At 37.9% G+C, this 20,547-nt stretch overlaps 1 protein-coding gene across 2 annotated transcripts in view; it reads left to right on the top strand.

Moving 5' to 3' along the window:
* GPLD1 (glycosylphosphatidylinositol specific phospholipase D1) overlaps positions 1-20,547 on the top strand; it is a 67,409-nt gene that overhangs the window by 3,813 nt on the left and 43,049 nt on the right. The window contains exons 2-3 of one of the 2 annotated variants that reach the window (XM_043978446.1): positions 11,595-11,677; positions 18,640-18,695. In XM_043978446.1, the coding sequence (XP_043834381.1) occupies positions 11,595-11,677; positions 18,640-18,695 (139 nt within the window). Of the gene's footprint in view, positions 1-11,580; positions 11,678-18,639; positions 18,696-20,547 lie in introns of those variants that run through there. The other variant, XM_043978447.1, reaches the window with a different exon arrangement.

Here is a 20,547-nt window from a genome sequence, read left to right as displayed (position 1 = left end):
AATAGAAGAGTTGAAATCGAATCCAGACTCTTTTATTTCTTATCCACCTTTTCCCCCCAGTGCATCACTCTGCCTTAACTCACAAGACAATGCAGTTTCCATGAGGTGAACTATAATTTCATGGTTTATTTTAAAATCTGTTTAAAATGGAGACTACCAAAATATACTCATATTACCCTTTGCCATTTAAACAAAAATCTCACCTAAAACTTTTTAGATGCATAGCTCATTTCTGCTCTGATGATAATTTTTTCTTTATTTAGCATTTTATTTCCTCCAACTAAATGTAAAAAACAATTTTAACATCCATTTTTAAAACTTTGTGTTCCTTCCTCCCCACCCTCCACTTTGTGAAGGCAAGCAATTCAACATAAGTTATACATGTGTAGTTATACAAAACATTTCCACATTAGTCATATTGTGAAAGAAAACAGCCAAAAAGAAAAAAAACCCTCAAGAAAAATAAAGTTTAAAAAAAAATTGCTTCAGACACCACCAGTTCTTTCTCTGGGGATGGATAGCATTTTTTTTTCATAAGTCCTTTAGAGTTCTCCTGGATCATTGCATTGCTGAGAATAGCTAAGTCATTCACATTACAATCTTGCTATTACTCGGAACACAGTACATTTCACTTTGTATCAGCTCATGTAAATCTTTCCAGGTTTTTCTGAGATCATCCTGCTCATCATTTCTTATAGTACAATATTATTCCCCCGTAGTCACATGCCATAGTCTGTACAGCCATCCCCTAATTGATGGACATCCCCTTGATTTCCAATTCTTTGCTACCAGAAAAGAGCTACTATAAATATTTTTTAAAATATATCTGCCCTTTCCCTTTTTGTTTTCTGTTTTTGGATACTGACCTGGTAGTGTTATTGCTAGATTAGTGTATACATGGTTTTATAACACTTTGGACATAGTTCCAAATTGTTCTACAGAATGTGTAAAACCATCTCTTAAATGCATCAGGGAGCATTGCTACTTAAATGAAACTGTGGTACTCTTTGGTCAAGTATGAAGGGAATAGTCATCTCCTAATCCATTTGTGTTTTTAGTTCTGATTTTTACATATCAAACATTTTCAAAACAAGGCATACATCTATTTTTAAAAAAAATTCTTGGGCAGCTAGGTGGTGCAGTGGATAGAGCACTGGCCCTGGATTCAGGAGGACCTGAGTTCAAATCCAGTCTCAGACATTTAACAATTACTAGCTGTGTGACCCTAGGCAAGTCACTTAACCCCAATTGCCTCATCCAAAAAAAAAATTAGAGAAAGATTTTTTTCTTTGTTTAAAGTTCTTAGTTTATTGGTTAGGTTATTGAATTGACTTGCCTTTCTATTTCATCACATTCCTACTAAATAGTGAGGTATTCTTTGGTATGGTTTTGCTATGGCAAGATCTGGTTAGTTCGGCATTTCCAGATTGTATTATTTTATCTCTGAGCCAATCCCTTACCAGTCTGTTGTTACTGTTGCATGTAGTCTGTTCAGATTGTGTGGTTTTATCTCTGTTCCAATCTTTTACAAGTTTGTTGTTGCTGTTGCTGTTTTCTTTAGTTGGTTCTTGACTATTGTTGCAGTTGCCTCCCTTAAATCCCATACATGCTAGGGAGAGAAGAAAAATATTGTGTTGGTGGCAATTTGTTTGGTCCTTTTAATTGACTTTTTGAAGGCTTGTTTAGTCAGAACAAGAAATTGGCTGGAGGGAAGTAATGTGAACAAGGTTGTCATGGGGTGATTTTTATTTATTTATTTTTTGATCTGTTCAGATATTAACAGATATTAAGACTTCTGGAAAGTCTTAGAATGAATCTGTGCTGGCAGTGATATGGTGGTATTGGAAAATGGGGAAGGGGGGAGGGGTCAACTGAATCCAAAGTTATACTATTTTTTCTGTCAGGCACATCTTCATATTTCTCTGTAGCAATCCTTAGAACACTGAAATCCTTACTTAAGAGCTGTGCTTTCACTTGGTTATCAGTTACCCAAAGATCTAGATTGGTGGAGCAGCAAGAAGATTACAGCCTCCCACATCTGATGCCATACAGGCCCTGGTTCCAGGGGAAGTTCTGATTCGAATTTTTTAGCCATGACCAATCCTTTATAGTTGAAGCATCCCAGGGTGGGCAGAAGAAGAAACCCTGGGATTGGGAGACTGATGGGCATTTTAATGTTTGACTTAACCTGGAAGGAGGCTGTTAGTTTCGAAGTCATCTGAAGTAGTCTTTAATTTCAGTTCTGATTAGAACCCTCCAAGTTCCTCCTAGAGATGATCAGGTTGTTGGACACTATACTAAGTCAACATGTACCTGGAGGTCTATCTTATGGGGAGATGTGGCTGATGCTAAGTGCTCCTTGTACTTAGGGCTGATTCCAGGCCAATTGGTAGACTAAACAAGAACTGACTTAAATAAACATAGAAACACAAGATCTCAGAGCCATTTCTTCAACTCCTAAATACTTTACTTTTCTCTGACTTCTGCATAGTGACTTTAACCTAATGCTTGGCAAGGGTACACATTATCTCTTTCCTTCCTTATCCCTGTCTTCCTATACTACAGAAATATCAAGAATGGAGTTACAGATAATTGAATCATGATCATTAATTGGAATCCAAGTTCTAGCAAGGCCTTTGGCATTCCTCTCACATTAAATAATGTCTAAATAGCCACTTCTTTTTCCTCCCAAGGCCATCTTGCCAAAGCCTATTTAACTGCTGATATACCTGAAGTATAGTACTATATTAATAGTACCATAAGGAAAGGTAGGTAGAGAAGTGGATAGAGTGCCAGGCCTGAAATCAGAAAGACTCATCTTTCTGAGTTCAAATCCAATCTCAGACACTTACTAGTTCTGTAACGCTGGACAAGTCACTTCACCCTATTTGCCTCAGTTTCCTCATATGTAAAATGAGCTGGAGAAGGAAATGGCAAATCACTACAGTATCTTTTCTTTTCTTGCCCCCCAAGGGCAATGAGGGTTAAGTGACTTGCCCAGGGTCACATAGCTAGTAAGTATCAAGTGTCCAAGGCCAGATTTGAACTCAGGTCCTCCTGAATCTAGGGCTGGTGCTTTATCCACTGTGTCACCTAGCTGCCCCAAGTATCTTTTCCAAGAAAACCCCAAATGGGGTCATGAAGAGTCAGACACTACTGAAAAAACTAAACAAAAACAGTCACCATAACCACTGACCAATAGCAGATGCAGTGTTTCTATGGGAAAATATGCTCAGTGTTCCAATTTGGGATGCCATGAACATTGATCATTACCCTATCAAAAACTCTACCAGGTCTTAACCATAAATATTGTCATCTTTGGTTAGAACTTCAATGAGTTAGGACCAGAAAGAGGGTTGGGTCACTTAGGAGCCAGGATAGGTCTAATTGTGAATTAGAGGTGAATTTAGGATATCTTGTCAAGAGATATTTATCCTGGCTGACTTCTTCTTCTTTTTTTTGGGGGGGGGGGGTTGCCCAGGATCACACAGCTAGTAAATTTTAAGTGTCTGAGGCTGCATTTGAACTCAGGTCTTTCTAACTCCAGGGCCGGTGCTCTATCCACTAGGCCACCTAGCTGCCCCTGGCTGACTTCTTAATTAGTCTTTTTTTCCCCTAAAGACTACAGGCCAGTCAACTCTCCTTTCCAATGCCTCACTTTCTACTTTCTCCTCAGATCCATTTCTTTCTTGAAAAATAGTGGAGAAGTAATTCTATAGTGTCTTCCGTACCTTCTTGTCCCTAGCATTTTCTGCCACTTGCTAACTCTAAATCTAGATTCCTAAGAGCCAGCATAGGGTCACTTTGATGCTAAAAGAAAGAAGTATAGGCTTTTTCCTAATCTCACCATTCATTTCTTTCCTCTCTTCTCCTTTCCTCTGCTCTCTTGTCCTGTCCTGTCCACTCCTCTCCTTGACTTTCCTTCTTGCCAAGCCCTGTAGAGTATATACAATTTTATTGAGAAGGATGGCCATAGATTTATGAACATTTTACAATATTCTAAGAGGAAGAAGCAAAAGAGGGGGAAAATGTGTAAAGAAAGCTTGATGAGAGACCCAGCTAAGTAAAGGTCATCCTAAGGGAATGTAGGAGGAAGCCAGAGAGGGCAACACAAAGCTAAAAATTGAAAAGGAAAAAAAAGATCTATAAAGATTTTTTAAAAAAATAATAAACTTTTTCCTCCATCAATTATAGTGGAAACACTGAATTTGGACTCAACATCACAGAACAGGTTGTATTTCTTGAGGTAGTAGAAATGCTACTGAAGAAAGCTACATATAAGGAGAGAGGAAGTCAATTCTAGAAGCAACACAATTTTCAGGGTGCTGAGGAATTGAATTTCAAGGTAATTGAGTTTAATTGATCAAGGGAGCCCCATACCCTATAATTTCTTTTCTTTTATTTCTTTCTTCTTCTTTTTTTTTTTCTGCAGGGCAATGAGGGTTAAGTGGCTTGCACAGGGTTGCACAGCTAGTAAGTGTCAAGTGTCTGAGGTCACATTTGAACTCAGGTCCTCCTGAATCCAGGGTCGGTGCTTTATCTACTGTGCCACCTAGCTGCCCCCCTATAATTTCTTTAAGGGGATTTGGGGAGGGACCCAGATTGATAGGAAGCTCTCCTGATCGACCCCACATTATATGAAAAATGGACATTACTAAAAGCATGAAAAAAATATTGAATCATGGTGGCAAAACTTGTGACCAGGAAATATCAATAACTACTGACTTGTGTGCCTGCTTTCCCATATATACAAAATATTTATGAGAGTAATTACACACATATTAAGCAGAATTATGCAAGTATTCCATAATAAGAATAATCTTTACAATGACATAGTTGAATGAAAGGTGGAATAAATATAGGATTCCATTGAGCTTAAGTGTTGATAAAAAGGTTTTTTTGGGGGGAAGAGAAAACAGTGCCTTAAAAGATTGCTTCTGACAAGTGTCTCCCCTGCATATGTCAAAATCATCCGAGGTTTCTTGAAATAAGTGAAAACAGAAATAACTTCATCATAGTCTCTGATTATTAATATCAATGAAGTCATAAAAAATAACCAAAGCTGTTTGTTTGCCACTGTCACAGAAGAGGTCGAGTTCATAATACAAGTTGAGAAGGGATTCCCAATAGACCGTGAAGTCCTTCAGATGCCCCTTTTCACAAGTGACATTGTGCTGATTCCATCAAATTTCAGAACATCGTAGAGACTCTTAAGTAAGATACATTGTAATTCAAAAGTCTGACCTAACAATTCAAACTGGAAAAAGCAAGTGGACGAAAAAACCTATTGTCCAGTATGCACTTGGAAGTACAAAATATACAGCTTGTCCCTCAGTGCTTGTATTTGGAACAGACATTACAAATGGGCCTAGAGTTGGAAAGGAGAAGGGGAGCATGATGGACTGCTTTTGAGAAATTTCACAGTTTGTTTTTTTTTTTTTGACAATTCCAAACTTCTGCCTGAAACATGCTCCTCTTTTTTTTTTTTTTTGTGGGGCATTGGGGGGTTAAGTGACTTGCGCAGGGTCACACACCTAGTAAGTGTCAAGTGTCAGGTTGGATTTGAACTCAGGTACTCCTGAATTCAGGGCCAGTGCTTTATCCACTGCACCACCTAGCTGCCCCCTATGTTCCTCTTTTTAACACCAGTATTCTTCCAGTGGCATTATACTAATAGCACCATGGAATATAAAATTTTTAGAAGAATTGAAATTAAGGATCGTCCAAAGGACATTATAAAAATTCAAGATGGGTATGAACTGTAACATCACAAATGAAGACAGGAGAATGGATATAAAGGATGTCATTAGAGAAATGTGTAACTAGAGAAAGCAAGACTTAGGGACAAGCAGTAGATAACCAGCGTCATCCATTGGTTTCCACACAAATTAAGGAGGACATGAAGAAGGTCTTTAGTATGTTGGTTGCTCCCCCTCCCACTACTGGTGAATTTTTGGTGGAACCTGGAGAAGAGTTGTACAGGATGGGAAGGCAGAATGGACATGGTATGTTAGTTTGCATCTTTGGAATATCTATTCCTGGAATGTAGGGATACTTACATTGATGAGCTCATAGGTTCATTAGTATATTGGAATGTAAAACTGAGGAAAGAGCCACACACTAATGATAGAGCTCTGAGTATACTAAGGACTGAAATAAGATCTGGCCACATTTCATATGAAAAGTGGATTCATAGATTAGCTGACCCAATTTTTTTTTCTCATAGTAACTGGATCAGGAAGTGAGGTGCTGTGGTGAGGAACAGGCTAGGAGATTTGTACACACGTGTTTGTCTTAGGATGTTATATAAGGAGAAAGATGAGCCTGAGTGAGCTACTTGGGAGGAGATTCAGCTTGAGACAGGACAGTAGCTGGAGTAGAGTGGAGACAAAGAGGCATGGATTGCTGTTGTTCAAACACCTTTTTCTTTTCGCTCCTTCCTTTACCTTCGTCCAGCCCTACAATGAGATACAAAGCAAGTATGAGGTAAGTTTGGGTTCTAGGCAAGTAATGAGGTGAGGAGGAAAGAAGGACAGTCCAAGATGGTGGTAGTGAGGAAGGAAGCAAAGTAAAGGAAGTTCCTACTCCTTCAGACTAGGCTAGATATCATTTTCCTGGATGGAAGGGGGCGGGGTGGCATTTTCATATAAGGAAGATATGTATATCAGTGACTACATATTTGTTTCAATTTGCTAAGTAGTTAAGTAGAAACTAGCTATAGCTACTCCTAAGCTTGTCATTTCCTAAATTTAAATCATCTACTTTGAAATCAAATCAGAACTTTGAAGGGTTATATAATTCCCCATCCTAGAGTCCATATAGAATATAAAGAAACAACAAGAAACAGGAAGACCCTGTGAGTATCCAAAAATAGTCCTGTAAGAAATGCTAGTTGGTCTTGTCAATTATTTGTTCCGAGAACCTACTCGAGTGGTGATTGGTGACCAACACAAAGGTTTCAATATTGGCTTCCTGTTATAGCACACATCATTCCTTTTGGCTAACACATGTAAACTAAAAAAATATAAAGTAATAGGTACCATCATTCTCTATCTTTCTGCTAGACTCTAATCTCCTTGATTTTTTAATGGGAAGTTACTATGGTGAGGGGAGGGAGGGTAGTTTGGGAAATGACTGTCAAGATAAAATGTATCAATTAAAATAAGAAATCCTATGAAACTTTCTTCCCTGATCCCCACCCAAATGGAAGTGACCTTCCCTTCTTTAAATCTCTTAGATTTTTCTCTGACTTCCACTGTGCACTTAATCATATTCTAGTTTGTATTATAGTTACTTGTGTAAGTCTTTTAATCCCTATTAGAGTGTAATCACTCTGAGAGCAGAGATTATCCTTTTTAAAAATGAATGATTCTTTTTGTTTTCATGCCATTGTCATTTTGGAAAATTCTTCCTCCCATCCCTACCCTGCAATTGGACCCTCCCTCGTAACAAAGAAAAACAACAAAGCAAACACAAAAGAAACAATGAAGAGAATGTACATAACATCATGATTGTGTGGGACTATCCTTCAGAATTCTTTGAGGCACCATAAGACAATGAAAGCACTGCTGGCTTTGGAAATAGACTCTCAAGTCTTACCTTTTTCCAATTATGTACAATTGATGCCACCACTTCCTTTTGTCTTAGTTGTCTTCTTACTCTTGTCTTCTTAACTCTTTTTTTTTTTTTTTTGGCGGGGCAATGAGGGTTAAGTGACTTGCCCAGGGTCACACAGCACACAGCTAGTCAAGTGTCTGACATCAGATTTGAACTCAGGTCCTCCTGAATCCTGGGCTGGTGCCTTATCCATTGCACCACCTAGCTTTTTAACTCTACTACTATGTAGTAGGTATCTAATCTATTCCACTGATCCACCACTATATTTCTTAGATAGTACCGGATGGTTTTCATGACTGTTACTTTGTAATATAGTTTGAAATCTGGTACTGTTAGGCCACTTGAATTCACGTTTTTTTTTTTTTTCTTTTTAAAGTGATGTAGACAGCCTTTTCAAGGAGTTTAGCTACAAATGACAGAAGAGATTTAGGACCATGATTAGCACGGATCAAGGAAAGCTTTTTTTGGACTGAGGGAGACGTGATCATTTTTATAGGCAGCAGAGGATGAGCTTGTAGCCGGAGAGATTGTAAATAAGGGACATAACAGGTATGATAGAGGGAGCAATATGTTGAAGGATTCAAGATGAAATGGGATCACTTGAGAAAATAGAGCCTTGTTAAGGAGCAAGGCTACTTCATCATGTGAGACAGGGGTGAAGGAGAAAATAGTGGCAGAAGGTACCTGAGTGATAGGAGGGGAGGAAGAGGGGAGAAGAGGGAGTTCATGACAATGTTATCCATAAAACATGAAAGGGTGGGGGAGGGGGAGCCATGGGAAGTTTGAGGAAGGATGAAAATGTTTGAAAGAGTCGCTGTGGAGAGTAGGATAGTGAGTTGATTTGGCAGGTATAGAAGGATTGCCTAATAGCTCTGAGAGCCCAGTTGACATTAGGCAACATAAATGTGTAGTGGACCCAATGAGAATAGTTGTGTGATTTTCTCCACTTTCATTTAGCAACACATGTACAAGGATGAAGGAAGCAAATGGTGGGAGTGATCCAAGGCTGAGGCATGGCTGGACATAATTGGCTAAATGATAAGGGGCCTAAGGATTCAAGAGAGGGGGACAGTGTAGAGTTGAATTGGGTCACTGAGGAGTCAAGATGGGGAAGAGAGTATAGAGTACCTAGTGCAGGGGAGATGGACTGGGAAAGAATTGAGGAGTCAAGGTATTGGAGGGCATAGTGTAGATGGAGAGAAAGGTTTTGTAAGGGAAGGCAGAGAGAAAGATGAAAAGCCAACAGTTTATGGTTGTATAAGGGGATTTCAGAATTCTTGAATGTGGAGGGGTTATATTTGTGGGTGATGGAAAGGTTAAGGGTATGACCTGCTTTGTGTGTGACTAAGGCAGGGTGGAGGAATAGCTCATGGGAAGTGAATAGGTTGAGGAACTGAGTGATTAGGATGTTTGAGGAAAAGTCAGTATGTATGTTGAAGTCCTCTAGAGTGAGGGCAGGAATTAGAGGTGAGAGAAAAATTGTGAGTCATGTACTGAACTCATTGAGGAAAGAAGGGTAGTGTCATGGAGGTCTGTAGACAATAGCTACCAGGATTTTGATTGGGTGGCAGTTATGAATAGCATGAACCTTAAAGGATGAGATATTTCTTTTTCTTTTTTGGTGGGGCAATGAGGGTTAAGTGACTTGCCCAAGGTCACACAGCTAGTAAGTGTCAAGTGTCAGAGGCTGGATTCTGTGATAAAAATAATGCAATTTGGCAACCACCCAGATGCCCACCTGATTGATTTAGTATTGTTTGAATTGGGTGAGAATGAGAAACTGACTAAGTACCTACTTAAGGTTGATTGGATGGGGACCACACCTGGCTGGCCCCAAGTGACTGCTGGTATACTACTGATGTTAGCAAGCAAGAGACCACTTTCAAACAACCAGCTTGAAGGACCTCCTCTTTGGGGGAGGGAGAGAGCAACTAGGAAGTGGATGCTCGATCATAGAAGAGCTCTCTTTTTGGTGAGGAAGAGGCGCATGGCAGCAGAAGGAGAACATGAGTCCTCCTTGTTGTTTGGGACATCTGCTTAGTGGCAGAATTTCACATGGTCTGCTAGGAAAGGAAAGGTTTCTGTCTCTCTGGCTATACCGAATAGATCCAAGCTTTAATAAATCTTTAAAAGCCTAAACTCTTGCTGAATTTATCAGTGATTTTAGCCAGCTTCACCCCCAAGATTGGGGTGGGGGGCAGATTAGAACCCACATTTAGATTTTAAACAACACAATTTGAACTCAGGTCCTCCTGAATCCAGGGCCAGTGTTTTATCCACTGTGCCACCTAGTTGCCCCCAGGATGAGAGATTTCTGAGTGAGTGATGGAGGTAGAGTAAGAACCTGAAAGTAGCATTGGGGAACAAGGAGTATTCCAACTTCCCTCCCTCAACCAGTGAACCAAGAAGAATGAGTGAAGGTGCAGCCAGTACTGGAAAGGGTAGCCAGGGATGCTGTGTCATCTGAAAAGAACCAGATTTCACTAATCTTAGTAAATGGAAGGAGTAGAAAAGGGAAAGATTTAGGATGAAGGGAAATGCATTGCCCATGGAACAGATATTCCACAGGGCACAGTGGAAGGCCTAGATGGTATTTGGTTGAAACTTTGGGGTGGTAGTGTTGAGGGGGATATAGATAGGGAATCAGGTGGTGAGGGTTGGGGTATTTTAAGAGTCTTCTGATTGATTTCCCTATTTCAAGTATTCAATCCAATTCTATATTTAGCTGTCAAAATGATCTGAAATATGTCTAACCATGCCACCCTCTCCTCCCTTTCCCTCCCACTTCAGTAAACTCCAGTGGCTCCCTTCTACCTCTTGAATCAAATAAAAAATTCTTTATTTGTTATCCAAAGCCTTTTGTAACTTTATAACCTCCTGCCTTGGCAGTCTTCTAATACCTAACTCTTCCCCATGTACTCTATGATCCAGTGACACCGGCTGCCTTGCTGTTTCTCAAAAAAGACATACTGTCTCTAGACTGGGTATTTTCACAGACTATTTCCCCCTTGCCTTTAATTGTCTTCATACTCATCACTACCTTCTGCCTTCCTTGGCTTCCTTCATGTTTCAGTTAAAATCCCATTTGCCACAAGACACCTTTCTAAACCCACCTTGATGGTAGTGCCTTCCCTCTGTTAATTATCTCCTGTTTATCCTGTATGTATCTTGTCTGTGCATAGTCGTTTGCATGTTCTCTCCCCATTAGACTGTGAGCTCTTTGAGAGCAAGGATTGTTTTGTTTTGTTTTGTTTTTGCCTTTTCCTGTATTGAGATCAGTGCCTAGTAGGTGCTTAAGAAATGCTTGTTGAATAACCCCTTGGTTATGCAGCCCCTATATGTCAAAGGCAGGACTTTAACTCAGGTTTTCCCAACTCTAAGGCTGATCCACTCTATATTATAGCATGCTGCCTTCCTGCCTTGTATATTTAAAATATGTTCATATTTTATATATACCTTATATACTTAAAAATGTTCATTGAATTAGCTTGAGAGGAAGAGGGGATCAGGGATTGTAGATCTGGGCCACATAGCCAAAAAACAACCATAACAATAAAGAGACAACTTATAATCATACACAGAGGAAGAAGAGGGAACATAGTTGTTTATTATAACAAAGTAGAAAATAGGGGCAGTCTTACATTTGCCTCGGTAAAGAATTTATATTAAAATGAAAGTGAAGGAACAAATAGACCAAAAAAAAAAATGGAAATGAACCCCCTTCCTCCGAAAAAGTTACTAGGTTGTTTTTTTTTAATAGGTGGAGTTTATTTGCTGTCCTGTGTAAGTTGACCTACTTGTTACATGACTAGAAAATGATTTTATTTCGAAATACAGCTTAGCTTCTGTGTCACTGACCTGCTGGAGAAAGTCAGTGAGTGGGTCTGTACTTGGGTTTCAAAATCAGTGCTGCAACTACACACCAAGCCCTCAGAAGCTGGAATATAGACAGTACTCACATACATGTCTACTTTCAGGAGCTGGTCCCTTGTGCTGATCATCCTGTTCCATTTGTCCCAAAGAAGTACGGCCTGTGGTATTTCAACCCACATAGAAATAGGTAAGTACCTGGGCTTTAAAATGTTAATGGAAAATCAATATACCTAGCAAATTAAGGACAAAATTAGTGATAGTGAGTCATTAGCTTTTTTTCTTTTAACTAAATTATTTTAGGGGGTGATTTTTAAAAAAATTTTGTACACATGACAAGATTTTATACTCAGTAGTTAAATAGTACAAATTTGCATTCTTGAAATAATTTTTTTTTTAATTCAACTAAAGAAAGACCCCAAACAAAACCAAACAAAAACCTGCTTCTTCCTGTGACCCACAAGCCTGACATTTTTACAGTGAGGGAGGGTAAAAACAAACAAACAAAAACAAACAAAAAATATCCCAAGCCTCCCCAAACAGAACAATTTGAATTCACATTTTCTCTCTACAACTGGATATAGTGGATTCCAATGGTGAGAGTTACAATTGATCTTTTCCACTTGGAGATTATTTCTTTAATTCTTCTTCTTCCTCATGCATCCATATCAACTTTTTCTTCATCTTCTGGTTTTGAATCTTCTGACATGTCTTCTGTTGTATCATCTTAACAAGCATTTCTCTCTCTCTCTCTCTCTCTCTCTCTCTCTCTTCTATCTCTCCCCACTAACTCTAACAATGCATTTTGAAAAAGAAAAAGTAAACTTTTGTAACCATTGTATATAGTCGAGCAAAACAAATTCCTATTTTGGCTATGTCTAAAAACATATGTCTCATTCTCCTTATTTGATCTATTAGCCCTCTATTAGAAGGTGGATAGTCTTCTTCATCATACCTCTGGAATCATGGTGGATCATTGCGTTGATCAGAGTTCTTAAGTTTTTCAATAGATTTTTTCTTTTCAATTTTGTTATAGCATGTTATCATTATTGTCCTACTTAATTCATTCTGCATCAATTCATACAACTCTTCCCAGGTTTCTCTGAAACCATTACCTTCATTGTTTCTTACAGCATAATAGTATCCTATTAATTCATATACTGTGATTTATTTATTCTTTTGTTTTCCAAATGATGAGTATCCTCAAAAAGAACTGCTGTGTTGGTAAAGCCATTTAGAACTATGCCCAGTCATTAGTTTCTTTTTTTTTGTTTTTGTTTTGTTTTTTGTTTTGTTTTGTGGGGCAATGAGGGTAAAGTGACTTGCCCAGGGTCACACAGCTAGTGTCAAGTGTCTGAGGCTGGATTTGAACTCAGGTCCTCCTGAATCCAAGGCCAGTGCTTTATCCACTGCGCACCTAGCTGCCCCCAGTCATTAGTTTCTAAGAGAAGGCCAAAAGTTCCACTTGACTTTAAACAAGTTACCCTTTCAGCTCTTTCTCTCATATTTACTAGCCAGTGTTTTTTTTGTGGACAAGTGTATGCCTCACTGAATAATGGGTCTATTCACCTTAGTCCTGTTGGACCTTCTTATTTGTGGCAAAAGTGAACCAGGTGGTTAAATAAATGTTAGATGTTATATTTACCGGACAAGGAATTTCCAAAATTAATTTTTAAATCACTGTAATGGTTTTCACATGTGAAAGGAGGAAGACAGAGGAGGGAAATATAGTATAGTGATACAGAGAATAGGATTTGGTGGCAGAAGATATAGATTTGAATTCTGGCTCTGCTGCATTCTAGCTAGGTGGCCTTTATGTCTCTAGGAAGATAATAATGTTTTATAGTCATGCTAATTCCCTGAGATACAATGATCTTTTTTTTAATAAACATTTTTATTTAAAGTTTTGAGTTCTAAATTCTATCCCTCCTTACCTTCCTTTCCTTCACCTTCCCTGAGTGGGTAAGCAATCAGATATAGGCAATACATGTGCAATTAATTAGATACAATGACCTTAAATGCAGTAACAATGTTGTTGTTGTTTGTCCTCCATTCTTTATTTGATGAGTATTTTTTTTGTGGGGCAATGAGGGTTAAATGACTTGCCCAGGGTCACACAACTAGTAAGTGTCAAGTGTCTGAGGCCAGATTTGAACTTAGGTCCTCCTGAATCCAGGGCTGGTGCTTTATCCACTGCACCACCTAGCTGCCCCTGTTTGTCCTTCCTTCTTGACAAGAACTGACATGGGGCGGGGGGTGATGTCATAACTTGCAGTGAATTGGATTTAAGTGAGGGAGGGCTGTGCAAAGTCACCAGCCTCACTCTCTCCTCATGCATCATGTGGATCCAGTGGCAAGATATAGGTCAGGACAACCGGAGATGGCCCTGGGCAGCAACAGTGTGAATATTACATAAAAGCATGTTATTATAAAACAGACCTAGAAACTGAACCCTAAAGAATTAGAATTATAGACATTTGGAGCTAAGGGGAACCCTACTTCAATACCATCAACTTTCAGATGAAGAAACTTGGACCTAGAGAAGTTGTTCAGGGTCATGTGGTTATTAGTTAGCAACATAACTGGGATGAGAGCTCATTTCTTCTGATTCCCACATCAGTTTTCTTACCAGTTTTTATGTCCTATTCTTTTAAGGGAGACCTTATAGTATATGGAAAATAACACTGACCTGGAAGTCTAGAGACCTGGATTTACACTGAATTCTGTTTTGGTCATAGGAGTGATCACATCTGGAGCATGATGGACATTGCTTTTTTTTTTTTAATGAAAAAATGTTTATTAAACACTTAATATGTACCAAGAACAGATGATACAGTGCATGCTAACTTTCAAGGTTAGATGACTCCTACTCACTCTCATGGGTTCAGTGTATGGTATTCCACATAAGCCTGTTTCCCTCTGCCTCCCACCGAAACCTGGGTTACCCTTAGCAAGTAGTGAAGTTCTTCTGGCTTGGAGTTCTCTGAAATTAAGCTCTGGAGAAGCTCATCTAAAGCATTCACGATGTCTATGTAGAATTTCTTTGCATCAGGAGGGTCTGCCAAGGAGACAGGTGTCCTCCAGAGCCTCCACTGGGGGCAGTTTACATACATTTGGGAACCTGTAGTGGTTTGCCTAACCTAAGATAAGATTTGAGAGGAGGGGCATGATCATTGTCTTCAAATATTGGAAGGGTCCTCAGGAGGAAGAGGAATTGGATTTATTCGGCTTGGCTTCAAAGGGCAGAATTGGGACAAGTAGAAATAAAAATTCCTATGAGGAAAATTTCAGTTCAATATAAGGAAGAGTTTTTTAAAAAAAACACAAATAAATAGTTGACTGCTTCTTGAGTTAGTGAGTCCTCTTTCACTGGAAAAAATTGAGGAGAGACTGGATAACTACTCATGGAGGATAATTTAGAAAGGTTCATGCTTCAGGTATTGGTTAGATAGATGACCTCTGAAATATCTTCCATCTGTAATTTCTGTGGTGGTGTTGCTGTTTTTCTGGGACCTCATGATCTTAACTATAAAATCGAGTAGATTAGACTAGATGGCCTCTAAGACCCTTCCACTTATTGATCCATGCATTGATCCTGAAAATTACATAGGTTCTAAAGAGGATCCCCACATGAATTGTAATCTGTCATCATACAATCCTTTATTTTGAGGGGTTTTTTTTGTTTTTTGTTTTGTTTTTTTAGTGAGGCAGTTGGGGTTAAGTCACTTGCCCAGGGTCACACAGCTAGTAAGTGTTAAGTGTCTGAGGCCGGATTTGAACTCAGGTACTCCTGACTCCAAGGCCGGTGCTCTATCCACTGAGCCACCTAGCTGCCCCTATTTTGAGTTTTAAAGATTCTAATTTCAATGATTTAGATACAGCCTAAATTGACAAAGCTAAACAATCTCTCTCACCATTTCAATTGGTAGTGATCTATAATTAATATACTGGTGACCATTCTTCTGATGATGAGCTTCAATGCACTTAGCTAGGCTTTTCCTTGCATGATACATATAGGATGCATTTCCAAGGCAATATTGGAAGCCTTTTCACCTTGGAAAGACCTCACCAAGGTATATGCTTTGTTGGCATATCCTTCTAGAACCCTAGCTCCCTTCACTGCCATCTTGAGCCATTGAATGAGGATGCCTTGGTAGAGACACTAGGATGGACCCTGGACCTGTGATTTCATTGATATAAGGAATACCCATGTGAGGACAGTCCTTCTATCAATGAAGGTCTTCACCTTTTTGGCAATTTATAATTTTAGAGAATTGTCTAGAGCAGGATTGTCAAACAGGTGCCCCATGGTCTGCATGCAGTCCACAATGCTCCCAAGTGGGTCTGGAATCATATTAAAATATTAATTGGAATTAATTAATCAGAAATATTTAACAAAATAAATAAAATACAATAAAACATAGATAATAATAATAATAATAATAATACATTTTAGAACTAAGTCAATATGTGGCCTCATGGGATCATTATGTCTGGATTAGTGTCCTGTTTCTGTTTGAGTTTGATACCATTGGCCTAGAGTTAAGTTGATTTGCCCAGGGTCACCCAGCCAGAGTGTATCTATAAGAGGTGAGACTTGAACCCAAGACTTCCTGTCTTTGAGGCCAGCTCTCTAGCAACTACATCATGCTATCTCTTTTTGAAAAAGAATATAATTCTTAAAATTTGAAAGTCAATTAGACTTTTAAAAGATACCGTAAATACCAAATTATAATAAGATCTTGACTTTCTTCAGAGAATGCTGGTATAAAGTTAAAGACATGTTCATTTGAAATATGAGTTATGGCTAGCACATCAGTGAGTATTTACAAATTTACATAGAAATTCTTAACCTGTGGTCTCTGAACTTAATTAAAAAAAATATTTCACTATACTTTGTTACCGTTTTTTTTATACATTTAAAAACATTATTTTGAGTAGTCTATAGGCTTCACCAGGAGCAGCTAGGTGGCACAGTAGGTAGAGTGCCAGGCCTAGAGTCAGGAAGGCTCATCTTTTTGAGTTCAAATCTAGTCTGAGACATTTACTAGCTCTGTGACCCTAGGTAAGTCACTTAACCTTGTTTGCCTCAGTATTCTTATCTGTAAATGAACTGGAGAAGGAAATGGCTAATCACTCCAGTATCTTTGTCAAGAAAAATTGGGTTTTGAAGAGTCAGACATTGGAAAAATGATTGAAATAGTCTTCACCAGACTGCCAAAGGGGTCTATGACATAAAACGTTAAGAACCCCTTCATTATAATTTCCATTAAGTCCTACTTTGGGATCTCATCATAGTAGAGGTATTCCACCAAAGACTATGCCAGCAGAGGGTGAACTATAGTAAGTCTTATTAAGCTGAAAAGGATTTGAATGCAGGTGGGGCACTATAATGTATGTCTGTTATCTAAGGACCAGCCCAGTTTAGTTCAGGGAGGCTCAGCACCAGAAGGTTGGCCACTAGATGATGAATTTCTTTGGCTTTATCAATTCATAAAACTGTCTACCAAAGCATGGAGAGGTGTGGTTATCCTTAGTGGGGAAATTGCCACATGGAAATACATCATGGACCTTTTGAAGTACTAAAGTTTCTACTAGAATAATTGCATTTAGGATTTGCCAAAGTGTGGTCACCTGGAATCTTAGAATCCCAGATTTTCAGGAAAGATGAATCAAAGCTTCCTCCCACTGTTACACGAATCTCTTCTATAGCATTGGATGGCATCATATTCCATAACTTGTAGTATAGTTTATAATATGACAGGGTCTATGGACCTTTCCTTTCCTTAACTTTCTTTTCCTTAACTCCCTCCCTGTCCCTCTTCCTTTCCTCATCCCCCTTGTCTTTGGTACACTATTTTAAAATTCAATTTTATTTTATTGTAGTTTTAAATTCTCTCTCCCCCACTTACCCCTTACCCCATTAAGAAAGCAAGAAAAACAAAACTCATTAAAAATATGTGTTTTCAAGCAGAACAATCCATTGATTAGCCGTGTCCAAAATTTAATATAATGCCTTAGTCTGAACTCTGATTCTTTATGTTTCATAATGAATTATGGTTTGTCATATTGATGATCAGAGTTCTTAGGCTTTTAAAGTTGTTTGTCTTCATAATATTGTTCATGTATAAATTGTTCTCCTGGTTCTTCTCATTTCACTTTGCGTCAATTCATACAAGTCTTCTTAGGTTTCTCTGAAACCATCCCATTCATCATTTCATATAATAAACTATTCTGTCACATTCAAATACTATAACTTGTTCAGCCAGTCCTCACTTGGTGAGCATTCTCTCAGTTCCCAATCCTTTGCCACCACAAAAAGATCTGCTAAAATATTTTTGTGCATATGGGTCCTTTTCCTGTTTTTTTTTTTTTTAACCTCTTTAGGAATATAGGCCTAGCTGGGTCAAAGAGTATGCACAGTTTAATAGCTTTTTGGACATAGTTCCAAAGTGCTTTCCAAGATTTCTGGACAAGGTCATAACTCCACCAACAGTGCATTAATGTACCTGTTTTCCCATAGCTCCTCCAGCCTTTTGTCATTTTCATTTTTTGGATCAACTTTGTCAATCTCTGTGTGTGAGTGAGGCAGTACCTCAAAGTTGTTTTATTTTGCATTTCTCTGACAATTAGTGATTAAGAACATTTTTTCATATGACTATTGATAGTTTGAATTTCTTTCTTTGAAAACTGCTTATTCATATACTTGGATCATTTATCGGTTGAAGAATGGTTCTTATTCTTATCAATTTGACTAAGTCCCCTATATATCTTTCTTTCTTCCTTTTTTTTTTGTGGGGCAATGCGAGTTAAGTGACTTGCCCAGGGTCACACAGCTAGTAAGTGTCAAGTGTCTAAGGCCAGATTTGAACCCAGGTACTCCTGAATCCAGGGCTGGTACTTTATCCACTGCGCCACCTAGCTGCCCCAGTTCCCCATATATCTTAAAAATGAGACCTTTACTTTATCAGAGAAACTTGGTGAAAGGTTTTTTTTTTTTTTTTTCCTTCAGGTTCCTGTTTCTCTACTAATTTTAGCTGAATTGGTTTTATTTATACAATTTTTTTTACATTTCTCAAAAAAAGTCTGTAATTGAACAACTTAACTGCTTTTTTTTTTTAACTTAACTGCTTTTTAAAAAATTCGTTTTAGCACACAGAGCTCTGGAATTTTTCAGCCAACAAGATGGTACTATTAACTACAAAGAGGTATAATTCTTTTTTTTCTTTTGATTTACTTCTCATTAACTATACAGTGTATAGCTGTAACAAATGTGAATATTTCTGCTTTGATATCCCAGAGAATGGCTTATCCCTAATGTAACATATCCAATGAAACGCTATATATTAACAAATAAATCAAATGATGAAGTATTTGAACAAAATCAAAATGAAATGTAAATTAAAGCAACATCTGTTCAAAGAACTTAGGCATTTTCCATAAGGACATTGAGAGGAAACTTCAATGCTTGAATCAGTCATGCTGTAGGTAATTTTTAACTGAAAGGAAACTTGCTCCATTATTTACTCCCAAATAAGTTTGAGTAAAATTACATCACTATTAGGGTAAAAATGTATTTACTCAAAGATATGGATGTGAGTCTCTTTTTTCTGAAGAGTTTCTCTTCTTACTATATGTCTTGATCAATTCAAGTCACCAGACCCGGATGAAACTATACTATTGAATGCTGAAAGAACTAGTGGATATAATTGTTGAGTTATCTGTGGGTTACTTTTGAAAGATTATGAAGAATGGGAAGAGCATTACAGAATTGAGGAAAGGCATTTTTGAACTGAAAATTGTCCTAAATTTTAAAAAAGGAAAGAGAATGGAATCTGCAAACTGCAATCCAAGAAGTTTAATTTTAATTTCTAGCAAAATTCCAAAATGTATTATTTAAGGGATAGTGAGAGAATACTTGGAAAAGAAAACAATGATCACCAGGGTGACTTCTTCAAAAATGGGTCTTGCCAGATTACCTGATTTCTTTTTTTTTTTAAAGGATAACAAAACTGGTAGATTCAGGGGAATTCTGTAGATATACCCTATCTAGATTTTTAGCAAAACATTTAGATTCTTTCATACTATCCTTATGAATAAGCTGGAGTAGAGAGCTGTGAGATATACATTATTACATTAATTAATTGATTCAGAAATGGTTGAATTACCATATGCAAAGAGAAGTCATTGATGAGTCACTAATCCAATGATAGGTCTCTAATGAAATGCCTCAAGGATTTGTCCTTGGTTAATTAAAAAAATATATTATCTTAGATAAAGCCAAAAATGGCACACTAAAAAGCAGTTGATCTGAAAAGATACAAGGCTGTTAATGTACTGCAAAATCAATATGAGTCAACAGTGCAATATGGTAGCCAAAAATCCAGTATCTGGCTACATGAATAGGGACATAGCATGCAGAATTAGGGACATCTTACTCCTAATGTATTCTGCTTTGGCCAGAACCCATTTAGAATATCATGGTCAGTTCTGGGCATTTTAAGAAGGACATTGATAAACTGGAAAATATACAAAGGAGAGCAATTTTACTAGGAGGGTCAAGAGCCTTGACACCATGCTATATGAAGATTAGTTGAAGGAGACAGATCAGAACTGGGAGGGCTGGGTGCAAATCTCAGAAAGAAATTTTCTCCTTGGTGTAAGGAAAAGTTACTAACAATTGTTACTTACTAACAATTATTAAGAAAAGTAACTAAAAATTAAGGGTATCTAAAAACTGGATGACCACCTGTCAGGGACTTCCTAGAAAGAATTCTTATTCAGGTATAGGTTATACCAGATGGCTTCTGATGCTGTTTTGAACTGTGAGCTTTTATTTATGACAAGATGGTTCAGAAATATTTGCAATTAATTATTTTAAATACTTTTCATGCCATCAGAACAGTAATGACTTGTTAGAAGTAAGTTGTGATTAACCAACCTAGTAAACAGGATGGCACTGACAATTGAAATCTATTTTATCCCCAATAACATTTAGACTTTAATATCAGCTTACTTGTTCAAGAAGTAAAATGGACACACCTAATTTTTACCTTTCAC

Source organism: Dromiciops gliroides, chromosome 1 (assembly GCF_019393635.1).
Source record: "Dromiciops gliroides isolate mDroGli1 chromosome 1, mDroGli1.pri, whole genome shotgun sequence".
Classification (NCBI taxonomy): Eukaryota; Metazoa; Chordata; class Mammalia; order Microbiotheria; family Microbiotheriidae; genus Dromiciops; species Dromiciops gliroides.
The sequence above is the reverse complement of the archived record's forward strand: the minus strand, read 5'-3'. Positions and strand labels throughout refer to the sequence as shown.